Below are 16,257 nucleotides of genomic sequence, written 5' to 3'. Positions count from 1 at the left end.
CTGTAACTCCTATAATATGGAAAATATCACATCCGTTTGAACGTATTAGTTATAACTCGTAGGTCTAATACCAAAATCTTTTGTCTGAAAAAGTTTATGATACGACCAACCATATCTGCAAGGGGTTGAAAAAACAAAGGGTGGAGTACTCCCTTTGTAGGCACAATGATAAATTCATACAAATTATGTATTACTATAATTATCTAAAAAATTTGTCTCTAACAATTTTTGATTAGACGAACCATTGCTGCAAGGTGTTGAAAAAATAAATGGTTAGAATTTTAAAAAATTCATAATAATACATACCATGTACACTGTTAAATCCATTCTGTTTTATTGTAAAACCTTAAATTATTACCTACAACTTTTGTCTGAAATAATATTTTATGTGACCAACCATTACTGCAAGGGGTTGACTAAATAAGGGTTAGAGGACAAAAAAAAAAACACAACTCCCTTCCTATGCTCACCATAAAATTATTTCAAATCATTTGTAAATATTATAATTTTTTATCTAAAACCTTTGTCTACAACAATTTGTGATTAGACAAACCATTGCTGCAAGTGGTTGAAAAATGTGAGGTATATTTAAAAAAAAAAATTATAACTCCATTAAGTAGATATACTATAAAATCCATTCAAAGAGTTGTAAATCTTATAATATAATATATATTAGTGAAAAACAGTTTCCTCAATATGCATATATCTATTGTAAAAAGAAAAATGTGTAGCATCAAATTAATTGACTATCGCCTACTTAAACAAAAAATTTGAGTACATTTTATAAAGTAATTTTAGTAATTTTAATGACCTTTCTACTTTTTTTAAAAATTCCTTTATTTGCACCTACTTCCATTATGTCTCGTCACTAAACATTGATGGGTCGGAGTGAGAGACAAAAAAGAAGTGATACATATTTGCTTTATTGGCCTAATGTAAATGATGAAATTATTTTGAGAAATACATTTAAATGCACACTGTATGTAATTCTAAGAATTTTTAATACTTTTGATTGTGGATCGATGGATTTACAATGCAGGTTTTGCAATGCAAAACATTTCAAATCTGAAGTCACTTTAGGTGACCTGACTGCATTCATGTCATGTCATAAGGGTAAAGCTATATTACCGGCCTTTACTCAAAATCAATATTTTAAATCATTTTATGATGAACTTCAAATTAACCTTAAATAAAAAGAAAGTCAAAAAATTATATTGAAAACTTTTGAGAATACAATTCATCATTTGCTATGGTTAGCTCAGAAGCTAAATTTTCTGATCGAATTTCGACCACTGGATGACCTCTAGTTACAGTAAATTCCTGAGTGAACAGTAAAATAATGGAATGGACTAGTACAGAAGTCCTTTAAATCTCAATATTCTCAATGTGCATTTTTCTGTGATTGAAAGGTTCTCTTTGAAGAATTAAAGGCTATGAACATATTTTTAAAGTGACCAACTAGCAAAAATACTGGTGAGAATTTTAATTATGTTAATAATAATTATTTTAACAATTAATCAGTTTTCATCACTGGCAGCTGCTGAAGTAATTTTAGTTGTGCCCTTATGGTTTCTATATTTATAACAATGGTGTCTTTTTCATAACATTTTGCTGTTGACTGCTACTCTGTCATAGTTTAAACAATGTACAAGAGCTTCTAAATTATGTTCAGGGAATACACTTTTATTAAAGAAGTTATATACTTATAGGAATACTTTATACTTTACATAGGTATTTACAAAAATTTGGTATTAGTAATAAATGGTTAATTTGATTTCAGTTCTGATGCAACCAATATGTTTTGTTAAGTTACATATATTTTTTATTAACCTAGTAACTGTTTATAAAATTTCTTAGAAAACCTTCAGACCTGTAAGACTGCAATAAACAAAGTCATCAAAAACTAATTTGTAGATGTAACACATTCAATGGGAAATGAGAAAAAAAGAACACATTAAAATGTTATGTTATTTTATTTTACAAAGTATATATAAATTACCTTGTGCATTCACAATGCAGTGGCTTCAGAAACAAATTGAGGTCACACTTTAGGCAATCACTATGCTAAAGCAGCTTGGCTGGCAAAGATAATATAAAATTTTTAATAAAGATTTAATAAAGATAATATCTCTTCCAAAAGATAAAAAACAGAAGTATTTTTGGACATGCATTATTGTCAAATACATGATATTATTTTAATCTTTGAAACTAGAATGTCCGTATATAACAATGTCACTCTATGCTGTTTCCATACTACTAAAAGGACCCTTTAGCCTAAAGGATCGCAGACATTTTTTTTTTGATCTTCCAAATAGTTCCAAATAGATCCTTTCAGGATCATAGATGCAGCCTTTTACTGTAGAAAAAACTGCATCAATTCATGCATCCTTATGCCATTTCAGGAGCATATGGCGCTCCCTAGTAGAAGTATGACAACAATTAGTGGTTGAACCAGCCAATTGCTGTCCACATTCTTTCAGGACTGTTATGGTGAATTTATTTACTTGAAACACATACAAATTGAATAATGTTTAAAACAGATTGCGAATAATCTGTAAACACAACCAAAGAACTGTCCCACTGTATTTATTTTTTGATACATCAGGTTGTGTTAGTACTAGGCCAGTGCGAATATCAGTTTTTTTTAGTTCGAATTGAATACGTGTATCAAATTTGAATAGCAAGAATTAGAATACCACAAAATATTTTTTCATATATCATAAATAAAGACTGAAAGGAAAAGTCAAATTGTAGTGTAAGGTTTCTGGGAAATTACATCAATAACAAAATAATACTAAAGTGAAAGGTTGGTTAGGTTAAGATAGCAACAATTACTATAGGTAAGATTTATTTAAACTATTAAAATTTTGAAAGGAAAATATAAAAATTTATTTAACAAAATTAAAAATAGCATCTGCAAAAATTTTTTTTTAGTAAACAGTGCAAAGCGAATATGTAAGGCAATTGCAGTATGTTTGAAGAAACTTCAAGTAGGTGGGTTTTAAAAGAATGTTCAGTGAACAGTTTTAATCTATAGTTAAATATGATGTAGGTCTAAATCTAAATAAATCATTATTTAAATTAACATTGACATTAAAATTTTGGTCTGTTTTATTTTATCTAAAGTGTAGGAATACATTTGTGCTTACAATGTTCCACTCTTTTTCTGTCCGGTGTATGTGAGCTTGGTAAAAGAGGTAAAGTTTCCCCCCCCCCCCCCCCCTCTTAGTGTGAACTTTTTTTTGGGCCATGCAGTAGAAGGTAACTGCTTGAGCTACCACTGCGCTAGGAGGGAGTGAGTGAGAGAGTGCGTGAGCGCACGCCTGCATCCTGTCATGTCAGTCATCGTGCACTGTATATTATCCACCAGAAAAATATTGTCGTAGGTTGTTAGGCTTTAGGAGTCTTTGCTGTATGTGACCAGATGTTTTCCACGAGATCGATAGAAGTTTTCTCTCCCCCCCCCCCCCCCCCCCCCCGAGAAAAACTGATCACATGATCACAGAGCTGGCATGCCATATTCCACCCTCTGATCTGAAAACTGTCAACTTTAAGAACACCACTCACTCACTCCGTGTTTTTGATTTATACTGGACACATATTTATTCTCATCAGTATGCTGTCACTTCTGATCTATTTTTAAAAACCTGCCCGACTCTCTTATCCATAAAATACTTTAGCTGATAACTGTGTTAAATCCGCTTTACAATACCGTATTTACTCGTGTATAGCGCGCCCTCGTGTATAGCGCGCACCACGATTTTTGCAACTAATTCCAAAGAAAAAAAAAATTTTTTTCCCCATAAATAAATTTTACTAACATTTTGTGGTACCTGATTATTTAAATTGATGTGTGGTGATGCGTCAGGAAAATACATAAACTCTGCTGTCTAAACGGAAGATAATGAAGCGCTATATCGTCACAACTGGTACGTGGAAGGAAGAAAGGGAGGGAGGGAGGGAGGCGTGCCGCGCTATGTTGCTAAGCTGGCGCGGAGAACTAGATGACTCACCGGTGAGGAATGGAGGAAGCGAAGAAGTTGGCCAGGGGGGGGGGGGGGGGAAACTGGTGACAACATTCTCTCTTTCTCTCTCTCTCTTTTTACTAGCTTCTGAGCTGGCTTTCTGTAAAGGGGGGAGGTCTAAAAATAAACAAGAGACCATGATGTGCGAGCTTGCGCGCGCGTGTGCGTGTGTGTGTGTGAAACAGAGGCCTTGTTGCTTGTGCGTATGTGTGGGGGCTGGCCAGAAACGTCACCCGTCACCCGGCAGTTAACGACTTCCACTCCTCCCCGCCTCCCCCCCACCAAACTTTTTTTTTCCGTGTATAGCGCGCATCCTTATTTTTTTCCTTTACTTGAGGGGAAAAAAGGGCGCGCTATACACGAGTATATACGGTATTAGCCTTCTCAAGATTTATGTGGCCAGAGTTAGAAAAAAAAACTCCACACAAAAAACCCTAAAACATTACTTATATCATGTAGAAATTTTTTCCCCGCCCCCTGAGTAAATCTGTGTACCCAAAATTTTTCTAGATTTTCGAGATCCCGCACACCCATATTCGTAAATGACTGAATATTCAGTTTTTTTAAGTGTTAGCAATCAAATTGAATACGAATAATAAACTATTTGTTTTTATATTCACACGGGCCTAGTTAGTATAGAGAGAATTCGGACATCCTTTCGCAAGTTTCTCACTAAATGTAGCATTCCTTTGGTTAAGTCTGCACTGGAAACAGCCTATGAGTCATTTGTGAAATTTACATTTTATGCAAGCAATTTTTGTATTTGTATGCAACGAGTTAGTAACCTCCAAGTTCAATAAATATAATCAAATTTAACCAATGATATTACAGTATTTTCAATGAATAAGTCTAAGAACTACCAGAACAAAGTGTAACAGTTTTAACCTCAAGTGCCCAAATGAATGGCACACTTCATGCGACCTGTAATCCAGATGGCAGTGCCTCCACGCCACTCACTGAATCACATTCACTTAGCAACAAGCAATAAATAAACCACTGGTCCTGACTAGGTTGGCCACGGAGTCTGGAATGTGCACTGAAGCGTTCAATATTTACAATCGGAACACGCAATCCTCTTCCTGCACTACGCGTTCCTTGCGTCGCACCAACGCACCGTCGCTGTTTTGTCTTCAGATTGCATGTTTTGGGGAGAGAAAATTGGGAAGTGTGAAGTGAATATTCACAAAGTTGTCTCACTCAAAGTTTTCTTGTTATCTACAACTATGAAACTTCTAAAGAAATTCAAACAGTACATCAGTATTCCTTCAGGTGGTGGTGGTGGTGGTGGTGATGAATGACTATCTATTTTGCTCCAAGTTCTCTCAGAGCTATGTCAGACATGCCTCTAGAACAACACAATTCTTAAAAGATACTATAATAAATTTAACACCAGACATTTTTAAAAAGATGACAATCACAAAAAGACACAAGGTTAACTGATTTTAAACAATTTCATTCATAATCTATGAAGTGAATAACAGAAAGGGTACATAAAATCCCTCAACATGAAAAAAAATCCTTCAAAAAAAGTGGCTAAGAAACTTCTAACTTATTTTTATATATACATGTATATATTTTTTATTTATTTATTAAAAGGTACTACATGATGTTTTTGTTTTAGAGTGCAGAGTGAACATTTTTCATTAACAACCAAACAAGCCAACATCAAAACTAATTATTCAATCTGCAACTTTATTGTGAGCATATTTTTCCGGGAAATAAGTTTATGGCCAGAAAACACATAAGCAATTTTGTTTACACAACTTAAAGTTTGTCATAAAATTTTTTAACTTTTTTTTACAGATCATTTAAGAGAACAGTCACCTCTTTGCAGTTGTCTGCAAATCAAACAAATCACAAGGGCTGCTAGTGCATGTAGATTGTCTTCAAAATGCACTTCAAAAAATTGTTTTGTTTGTTCTAGCAAAGCTATACAATACATGAGCAATATGTATATCACAATTCTGCCCTGACAAACAAAGTTATTAAACTCAGTCTCACACACTGCCGGTTATTTCATTTTCTTATCATTACTATGATTCAATGGCAACTCTGCCAATTCATCACCTTAGCTCTCTAGCATTTGTTGTTTGTTTGTAGATTTAATCATTAAATACTCACTAAACCTTTTTGTGAGCTGTTAAAAGTCACAGAAGTAATCTTAATAATGAAAACTTGCATCATTTGTTACTGCTTATTAATAACACTTAAAAAATCTCTGGTGATAAAATTTGGAGAGAAAAAAAAAGGCAAAATGATAAATTTACAGAGATGACCTTAAATAATAGTAGTAATAAGAAGAAAATGAAGTAACCAACAGGTATGTGAATCCGAGTCTTAAGAAGAAACTTCCTGGCACTTAGAAGCACGCAGAACTGCTTTGTTGAAGATAGTGACTATAGCCTAGTATCCTAAGGGAAGTTATGAAAATAAATATTCTTTAAGAATCTTAATTCTTTCTGTCATGTCCTTGTATGCCAGAGACCTCTATGATAAAGTCATCATGAGATTTAACTCGCATGTGATATAAGTATTCTGCAAAAATAAATAGGTTTTCACTAACTCTCAGGAAGTAGTAAACTTAAATAATTTTTAATTAACAACAGGGTTCCTGCAAAGCTTCATCTTCAAGATGTCTCAACAGATAGTCACAACGAAAAACTAGAAATACAGTTACTGTACAATAATCAAAATTTACTGTCCTTAACATGAAAATTAAATTTTATTTCATACAAACAAACATTAACTAAACCATTTTGTACTATGTATTAAAAACTATACAATAATTAACTGCGTGCGTTGCAGTAGGATAAGATAAGATCACTTCCGCCCCCACACTGTTTCAACCAGTTATTCCGCCCTATTCAATGTTCAGACAGTATTTAAATGTTCACTTTTGACATATTTCCCTGACATTTTGTAAGCACTTCATTTCTGGAATGTTTGTTTTCACCTTGTTCCACTTGAAGCAAGTAATTGCTGTGTGCCGCCACTGCTACGCGACGGAGGCAGCCTGCGAGAGGTCCGGCCTCAGCAGCGGCTGCTCGCCGGGCGCCGGGGCCAGGCCGCTGCGGCCCCGCGCCCCCCCCCTGTCCCCGGCGAGCAGGGACGACGAGTCACTGTCGGCCAGGGGGGCAGGCCTGGGCACCTCGTAGCCGTCGCTCGCCGGCACCGCTGCATCGCCGTCGTCGTACAGCAGCTCCAGGTACTTGGGGGGCTGCCGCTCCCTCGTCCCGGCGTCGCTGTCCGTCTTCCACGAGCCCCCTGCCACCAGCACGCAACAACCTTTCAACTCACTTGCACTATCAGCTGGGCAGAAATGTTCCTATCTAAAATGGGACTTCACTTAACAACTATGAACAAAAGGTCACTTCAAGATAGTATGATAACAACATTAAAAATTTAAAAACAATATAATGAAAAAGATTTTTTCACAATTTGTTTCTTTTGCCTATTGTAAACACAGTATTATCTACAACATAACTAATGATTCATTGTAGTTTAACACAAGAAAGTTGATACAACCGCACCCTCTGGTGAAATGTGAACCAGAGCAAGAATCTGGCAGGATGCTGTGTTGTGCTACGAGGCCAGCGTAAAGCCCGGCGGTGTGGAGGCCGAGCTGGGCTGTGGAGAGGGACAACAGGTGGATGGATACGCACATAGCAGGTCTCTCGGGCACTTACTGGCCAGTCTGCCAGCCACGATAGTGTTGCTTCACTCTCTGGAAGTACTCGAAGAAGATTAAGGTGGCTATCACCTGAGATTGTAGAAAGGTAGTGTTCCTAGAGATCTATTTTAAAGGTAAGAAAGAAAAGAATATACACAAAACTACTTTTTTTAATCAGTAAATTTGCCAACATTTTACCCCTATTATATATATATTCAAACAACTCATTGTTTTGGAATATCCATAAGGAGATGTTACACGAGTGCAGTTGAAAAAGGGGCTAAGAAAGGCTGGGTGACTGGCTGCATAGGAAAATAACGACTAACCTTTATCCTGTGCACACACTTCAGGATCCTTATTGAGTGTAAGCAATATCCAAGGTGCAGATATTTAGAAACTACTACCTCATGGAGTTGATTCATGAGCACTGAGCCGACCATTCGGAAAGGTATGTCCCTATCTTTACAAATTACAGCATTGATGAACGCACATGCTATTGCCAGACGCACCAGTGGTAATCCACAAAGAGGCTTCAAAGTCTGTTCTTCTGGAGGCAGCTTACATTGAATAAGATACTGTTTTCTTAGCAGTATTGCTGATAAACATTAGTTTTGAAAATGAGTTATCTTCTTTATGATCTTCTGGATCTGCCACCAGTAATCCACAGCCTCTCCCTAGATGACATCTCTACGTAAACAGCACTGAGCAAATGTGCGGAGAAGCACACCTCAGCTTGTGTCATACTCCCCAACTATATTTCCAGATTTCCAGACTGTTCTGAAAAAATTCTCTGACATTCAAAGAAACAGGTAAATGCTAAGTTTGAGTTTTTCCACCTAACACTATCACTAACCTACCAAGTAGAGCTGGGATGAAAATTATTCTGATACCACAGAATCAGCCAACGTTGATGGTATCTGTAGGCCCTACCGGAAGCGTTTGAAAAAATAATTTAATACACTTGACCCCCTTACCAAACTCCCAAATTCCATTTCTTCTGGAAAAGTCTATCTTTGGGTATTTGTGACATCATTTCTGGTATCACTTTCATGTGAGTGATATCAACTAACTTTTGAACAAACAAACAGAAGTCAGTAAAATAAGGTTTAGTCTGCACCCCCTGCAGCACGAAGGCCACCACTGTGTTCACGAGGCAAAGAGAAATGTGCAGAGTGGGGAGGGGCCACTGCACCGAGGCGAGGGAAGAAAGACGGGTCTCCGTGTTTGGTACAGTCTGCTGTGCTCAGGGAAGACCAGGATGGAAAGGAGGGTTGACACACGCAACCCTCGGAAACTTGGCCAGCCCTTCCCTTACCCCGTTCCAAAGTTATCAGAAAGCCCATCTCCGTCAAATGTGGTATTGAGGTGTCCAGGCAGAACAACAGTTGAGGGATGTGCTATTCAGATGCAAAGCAATTACCGTATTTAATCACATAATGTTCGCACCTTTATTTTTAAATACTTGAAATGTAATTTTTTAAAATTTGCATAAAGTCCGCACCAGACAAAGCAACCTTGGCCACCCCTGAAAGGCACCGTAACGGGATGGAAAATTACCGACGCTGTCAACAATGCTTTGACCTCGAATTGTTCATTTCTCCGGAGCGGTCGCTGAGAGGGTTTTGTAGCGTGGTGAAACCGTCCGGACTCAGAAACTCGCACTCCACTGCGCAGCTGCCTGTGACGTCACGCGAGTTGCTAGGGGATGGGCTATATATAGCACAAGCCAGTACACGTCAACTCACACTACGTCACAAAGTAGGGGAGGTAGCGGAGAAGTGGTGGGGGTACATGCACACTGTTTTTTTATACACACAGAGAACAAGGGACAGGGAGGGAGGCTCTCTGGCGTCGGCTAATGCAGACATTAGACATCTGCCCCGTGCCGTCAGTGGCCATCTCAATGAAAGATTAAAGAAATATCTTTTCACGCAAAGCGTTAATTTTGAGTAGGCTGGCTGCGGCTTCTGAACGTAGGAGCGCACACGCGAGTGAGAGAAGAAAAAAAAAAAAGAGTGGCGTCTTCCACTAATCGCCGGCACCCAATTATCTCGACACCTGTCACATTTCTCACGTCCGCTGCGGAGAGTCGCCAGTCACCAGCGCTCTGCTAGTAAACTAATTATGAGAGAACAATTTTTTTTACTAGACACAAAACGTAAAATTTTGAGGAAAAAATTTTTTTTTCGGACTTCACCTCATAATGTCCGCACCCAATTTTTTTTGTCAAAAATGTAGCCTAATTACTGCGGACATTATGCGAGTAAATAAGGTATTTTTTTCCAAATTAACTTTTATTTGAGCATTACGACCATCAAAAGCCCCTCAAGCTGCTCTCTCCTCCCTCATGACCTCGCATCACCGGATGACATGTGGCATCAACTCCCACCTCTCGTGCCGCATCTCGGCCTTGCAGCTCCGCGAGTCGTGAATACCAAACCCTCCTGCAGAGGGTCAAAGAAGCTGGATGTTTTTGCAGTTTTTATTCTAGTCATATGTTCTTCATATATATTGGTTGTGCAATGCAATTTTCAAATAAAATGGATACTTTGTAAGACAAATATTTTAAGATTGAGGGAACGAACATTGTGCATTACATTATTTTTGTAGAAATGGTAAAAATACTTTTAATTATGCTGGATTGTTAAAAAAAACTGTGGTTATAGGCAAATAGTGTCGGCAGTATAATATTGATATTGGAGCATCAGCAGAATTTGGGGTATGCTTGCCCTTTGCTTTGTGTCAGCTAATCAACTCATGGGTGTATGTTGCCAGGTTTTACTTTAGATCAACAAAAATAATGAAGTATTTCAAAGAAGTAATGGGTACTTATGAGTCAATCACAAAATATGTACTTGCACTAAAACTACAAACAGTAAACTCTTGATTATCCATTTTGCGACTTATCTATTGCACCAAAAATCTATAAAATAAATTTATTCAATTCCAAAGAAATTTAAACAAAACCGAATAAATTACAATTGCTAGCTAGCAGGCTTTAAGTAAAGATATTGTATTGCCACTGCCCTTAAATACGAGGGTTGTCTGAAAAGTTTCCGACCTCAAAATGATGATGGCAGCACTTGTCAACAAAAATTGGGGAATGTGTTTGCTCATGCTTTGGAATATACTCTCTGAAATTTTAACTATTTGGTATGCAAATTATTTTTTAACAATTGTTTGCACGAGAATCTGCAAAATACTTGTTTACAAAGGTGATGGCCTTTTTTTTTGAAGCTGGTTCCCCCTTTGCAGTTTTTGGTGTTGCAAATGTTCAACGTCACTCAAGCTGGAACGGCCATGTTTGAATTCAGCTGCCTGAAATATCGCTGTGGTAAAAGTCAAAGCAGAATGTGTATCAGATCCACCGCAAATTCACTACAGACCAGCACGTTAAATAATGATTTTTCCTGGTTGTATGTATTTTGTATTTGCCATGGGCTAGGCATGCTCAAAATGCATTGCACTACACGTTACTTTGGTCACATGTAGCTTAGTGTCTATGCTTTTGTTTTATACATGAGGAGGTCTAATTTGCTACTGTGGTGTAATGTTATTCCTGGATATTTATCTACAGAAATAAATTTATTTATTAATAAATAATATCTCCCTTTCCATATACAAAGAAATGAAAATAAACTTCACACGCACATTTCGCTCGGTGCTAATGCTTTCTTTGGTGAAAACAAGAAAATGAATATGTCTTCATGTGTTGAAATATTTTGTTCACAAGACATGTTACCAATTAAATTATATAATTTTTTGATGATAATACTTTTCATATAACCTTTATATGGCAACAACAAACGTATAGTTGTGATATGATTCTATACTGAAATAAATTCTTATCTGAATAAATATATTTATCAACTTTCTCATAAGAAGTTAATGAATTTTATTTAAAATTTGTATTACCCTGTTCAGGAAAAAAAAAAAATAAATACAATCAATCTTGGCCTTGCAACTAGCTACTAAAAACGGACTTTGTGCTAGCCATGTTCTAAAAGTTTGGAGTTCTGAAATGTCTCCGAGTTAATGCTTTTGGCTATGAGAGGTTGTAGAAGTACTTCTAGATTATAAATTTGTTTTAAAGTTGTTCATCATTGAAATAAATATTAGTTTCCTTCAAAAGAGTTATTGAACTTTTTTATAAGAAGCCACTCAATGATCAAAATGAATAAAACAACACTGTGAATTTGTTCTGTAAGAACTAGTAACTTTGCAAATTATTCCCGATTTTGAATTATCCACAGCATCGTTGCCCTGGATTAACACGGATAATCAGGAGTTTACTGTATCAACATGCACATGTCACTAAACTGTCATGTACTGGATAGATCATATGGAAGAGGTGTTTTATCTCCATAAACAAAGAATGTACATAAACAGTGTTTTGCACAGACAGTTGAGTGAACATATAAGACTGGTTAGGCCATCAGTTGTGTTAGTAATACCTGAGCTGTTATTGTGGTTTTCATCTTCAAAGAAGCCACAGTTATCAATGCCACCTAGTGAATAAACAAAACAAACCAATGTCAGCATGCAGAAAGCCAAAGGTTAGTAGCCAACCTAAAATGTTCATAACACATCACAATCCCAATAGTTGTCACACATGCAACATGTAGACTCATGCTACCAAAGAAATTAGTACATACATCTAAATAAATTGCTTCATTATAATAATCCTCTCTTGGGTTCTGAGTTTAATTCTCAGTACTTGTAGGATTGAAAAAATTATAAAGAAAAATAGTTTCCTTGTTGTGCTTCAATTTCCTATTTTGTCAGTATTTGTTTCTGCATCTTTAGTTTGGATTCACCCCATCCAAAGTATAGAATTGGACAGTTCAGCTGATCTGAAAAAGCCTATGAGTCTACTTGATTGTTAATAATTCAAATTCTTCAATAATGAAAAATGGAAATTACTTTTAAAATGTACTATAATAATTACATTCAAAACCTATAAGTTTTTTTCAGCAATAGAATACTAATTTAAGGTGAATGTTCATTTCACTATGAAATTCATAAACATAATCTTTTATTGAAATTAACAATGGTCATAGTAATTTTGATGAAATTGATAAAAATACTGTGTTTCTATAGCCCTAAAAATTATTTAGGGACAATTCTAGACTATAATTACTTCATTCATTAAGAGCTTTTTTTTCTCTCTAAAAATAGAAGAAAAAATTTAAAAACAAAAAAAAAATTTTTAAATTAAATATTAGTGCGTAATTTATATTCACGGAGCTTGCTTGGAAGAAGATTACCATTGCTCAAAGGAAATGGGTTCTGGGCAGTAGTTATTCCTGTTTGTGGTCCTGGACTGATTAGCCTTGGCAGTATTGATGGGAAATGGCTAGGAAGGCATGGTGACGGGAATAGCGAAGGCATGTGGATACAGAGCCTTCAACTGCGCTGTCACAAGCCATGTTGCAGGAGGAAGTAAGCTACCCTTCTGCCTTGGGCATTTCATAAACATACTCACACCCCAAGGGTCCAGTACATGAATGTGTTTGCTTCGTTCCAAGCGTGGTTAATAAAATTAAAATCTGGGCTGAAGAGCCAAATTGAAACTTCAAATTGCTGGCAGTTTCCAAGTGTTTTGGGTACGAAAACTAATAGTAATAATTCTGACTGCTACACTCAACTCCCGCACATGCCCTTCTGAGCTGTGGCGAGGCGGATGGACTGTCACCCTCCTCACGGAGCTGCATCACAGCTAAAAATTCGAGTGACCTCAAAGTACCATCAACATTTCGGTAATGCAACAAGAGCAACCGTGAATAATGACAAGGGAAGATGGCGTATGCGTAGGGCCCCCTGAAAGTGGTAAATAAAATTTTCAGATTTCGTCATTAAAAATTACCAAAAGCGGTGTTAAAATTCACTTTTAAAACACAAAAGCGGTGCTAAAAACTTAAAAAAAAAAAAGCGTGTGTTACCGTAAATATATCTGAAATTATTTAAGTTAAATAATTTTACTTGAACCTACTCATTACTGAATACCCTAAACAAATAGGTTACATATATTTATATGACAATACTTTTGATTTAGACACTGATTATTAGTTTGTTCCCATAAACTAATCTGGAAAACTATTAATGCCTTTAACAAAATCGAGGATGCATCACAACTCCGAAATGCCAAATCGATCACGACGACGACAGCTAGAAAACTGCTGTGTACCACAATGCCGAAAAATGTCATTACAGGGCTGCCACAAAGGTTGGGTTAGGTTGGGTTAGGTTAGGTTAGGTTAGGTTAGGTTAGGTTAGATTAGGTTAGGTTAGGTTAGGTTAGGTTAGGTAAGGTAAGGTAAGGTTTGATTGTGGTATTTCGGCGTTAAGGTACATTAGAAACGCACACAAATTCATTCAGTTATTTCGGCGTTGTGGTCAATTTTGACATTCGGCGTTATGGTATTTCGGCCTTATGGTCAATTTTGACATTCGGCGTTATAGTATTTCCGCGTTGTGGTAACGACCCAACAAAATCTATAAAAACTGTTGGCCAACTAATCATCATCGTCACACCATTCAAAAATTAATGTTTGTTTACATTTTTCCGCTTTTTGGCGCGATTTAAAATGCTTGTGCCTGGTTCGCCCGATAATCTGCTTGATACTACGCAACGATACTACGACGCTGTTCCAACTATATGCCAGCGCCCCCGGCGGACGTGATATGGACACTCACGTAAGGCTGTTCCAAACACCGTTCGCCCAATCATCTGCTTGCTTTTGTATTTATCCGGTGTCGCTGTTCTAAGCTGACGTCAGTGCCCCGAGCGGTGTGTGTACGCTTTAAAACTTAGCCTGTTTGTCTTATCTATCCAAACATTATGCCGGAAAGGAAAATAAACGCCGTAGTTTTGCGTATTTTTACAGTATATTTTTGGGTTTAACATTATAACGTGAGCGTGTGTAAGCTTTTGTTTGCTTTAGTTCATTTATGATTAATGTTTGGCTGCCATTTTGCGGTGTTTGTTTACCATTGACGAGACAAGTCTTTAACCAGTATTTAAATTTCGCGTAAAAACACTGCGATTTCGCGTTTTAATACAAAATTTCGTCTAAAAACGCTGTGTTATGGCGATTTCGCGTCAAAACTGTATTTAACGGCGATTTCGCGTTTATCGTCGTTTAATCGCGATCGCGAAAAGAACAGGCCCCTACGTATGCGTCCTAGCAAGGAAAGTGCAACACACAGCAACACAATCGAAACCTCAACATATCACAATTGACATTAATATCAATGATAAAATAATATTATACTTATTCAGCATTATTTAAAAATTACGATCACAGTAACGGATAGCTTGGCAGCATATTACACCTTCATTTCAATCCACAATGTTACTAGAATTAATTAGATTTTTTTTTTCAATTTCATTGCTATATAAATAAACTTCCATGCCAATAGCAAATATTACAAAAAAAAATATTACGTTAAAAAATCAGGGAGCACCATAACTCAAAAAGTGATCAATGCACATTCAAATCGGCACATCTCATAATGCTGTATATTGTCCACTATTAGAAAGGAAGATTATTACTGAGGCATTAAATGTGATGTTTGCCACTGTGGCTAGTGGCCTGACCTTGGTTAGAAATGTATGGTTTTCCTAGCAAATTAAATTTTAAAATAATTTAAGTAATTTAGTTTAAGTGTATATTTATTATTTGTTAGTGAAGTTAAAGACATTTTAAATGGTAGAATTTTTATCGGCACGTGTAATGAACTGGACTTGCCATTGAGTGCAACTTGTATTAGTTGGATTCCCGTGAAAGTGCGTCTGCAAACTGTCGCGGTAGCTTGTGTGGACCGCGCTAGGCATGTTTATCCGCGCCGAGTGTTCTATGAAGGCCCGTGCTTAGATTGCGGCAATCAAGACAGACACAGGTGTTGCAACGGCGACCAGGTCGCGGCAAAAACGACTCCACTGCCCGGACTGTGAAGTCAGTGCATGCACAGTGAGCACGTGCTGCTTGAAGTGAGGAAAGTGGTCAATCAGCTGACATTCGCAAATCACCCAGGGCGCGATCAGGGACCTCTGGTCCGTGAATGTGTGTGTGAAGGGAGATGATGGCCTGGAGTTCAAATGCTCGGCAGACGAGACTTGAAAGGTTTGGCTTGTGTTTAAAATAACTTGTTACTAGCAACGATGGTGAACTACAAGTTTGCGAGTTTATTTCGCAAATACGATGTAGCATTTTGTGAGTACTGTCTGCTCCAATTATTTATACCTGGTGGTAGTCTGCAGGAAATTATTTATGCTGGGTGGTGAAGTCAGCGGCTTTATGCGACAAGAGAAACTACGATTTTTCAACCAGTTTTCTTTTGGACAGTTTTGCTACGATGATGAAAATATTCTTTGATCTAGAAATTTTTTGCATCGGTTACAGGAAGGTTGCACATTACAATACTGCAGGAATTACTTGCCGATAGGATGCATTTTAAGGGTCCCTAGCAACTAACTTATAGGTTATAGATTCTAGGTTTTTCCTTTTGTAAACTATTTTAGGGATTTTGTATAATAATCATTGATTAATCTTTTTTTTT

General features: G+C 36.8%; 1 protein-coding gene across 6 annotated transcripts in view; it reads right to left on the bottom strand.

The window, feature by feature from the left end:
* Positions 1-1,954: 1,954 nt before the first annotated feature.
* LOC134541667 (proto-oncogene tyrosine-protein kinase ROS) overlaps positions 1,955-16,257 on the bottom strand; it is a 270,841-nt gene continuing 256,538 nt past the window's right edge. For 5 of the 6 annotated variants that reach the window (XM_063385273.1, XM_063385275.1, XM_063385279.1 and 2 more), the window contains 2 exons: positions 12,150-12,203; positions 1,955-7,289 (listed from right to left, as the gene is read on the bottom strand). In XM_063385273.1, the coding sequence (XP_063241343.1) occupies positions 7,021-7,289; positions 12,150-12,203 (323 nt within the window). In that variant the 3' untranslated portion in view covers positions 1,955-7,020. The remainder of the gene's footprint in view (positions 7,290-12,149; positions 12,204-16,257) is intronic. The other variant, XM_063385274.1, reaches the window with a different exon arrangement.

Source organism: Bacillus rossius, assembly GCF_032445375.1.
Source record: "Bacillus rossius redtenbacheri isolate Brsri chromosome 4 unlocalized genomic scaffold, Brsri_v3 Brsri_v3_scf4_1, whole genome shotgun sequence".
Classification (NCBI taxonomy): Eukaryota; Metazoa; Arthropoda; class Insecta; order Phasmatodea; family Bacillidae; genus Bacillus; species Bacillus rossius.
Note: the sequence above shows the minus strand (reverse complement) of the source record. Positions and strands in the feature narration are given on the sequence as shown.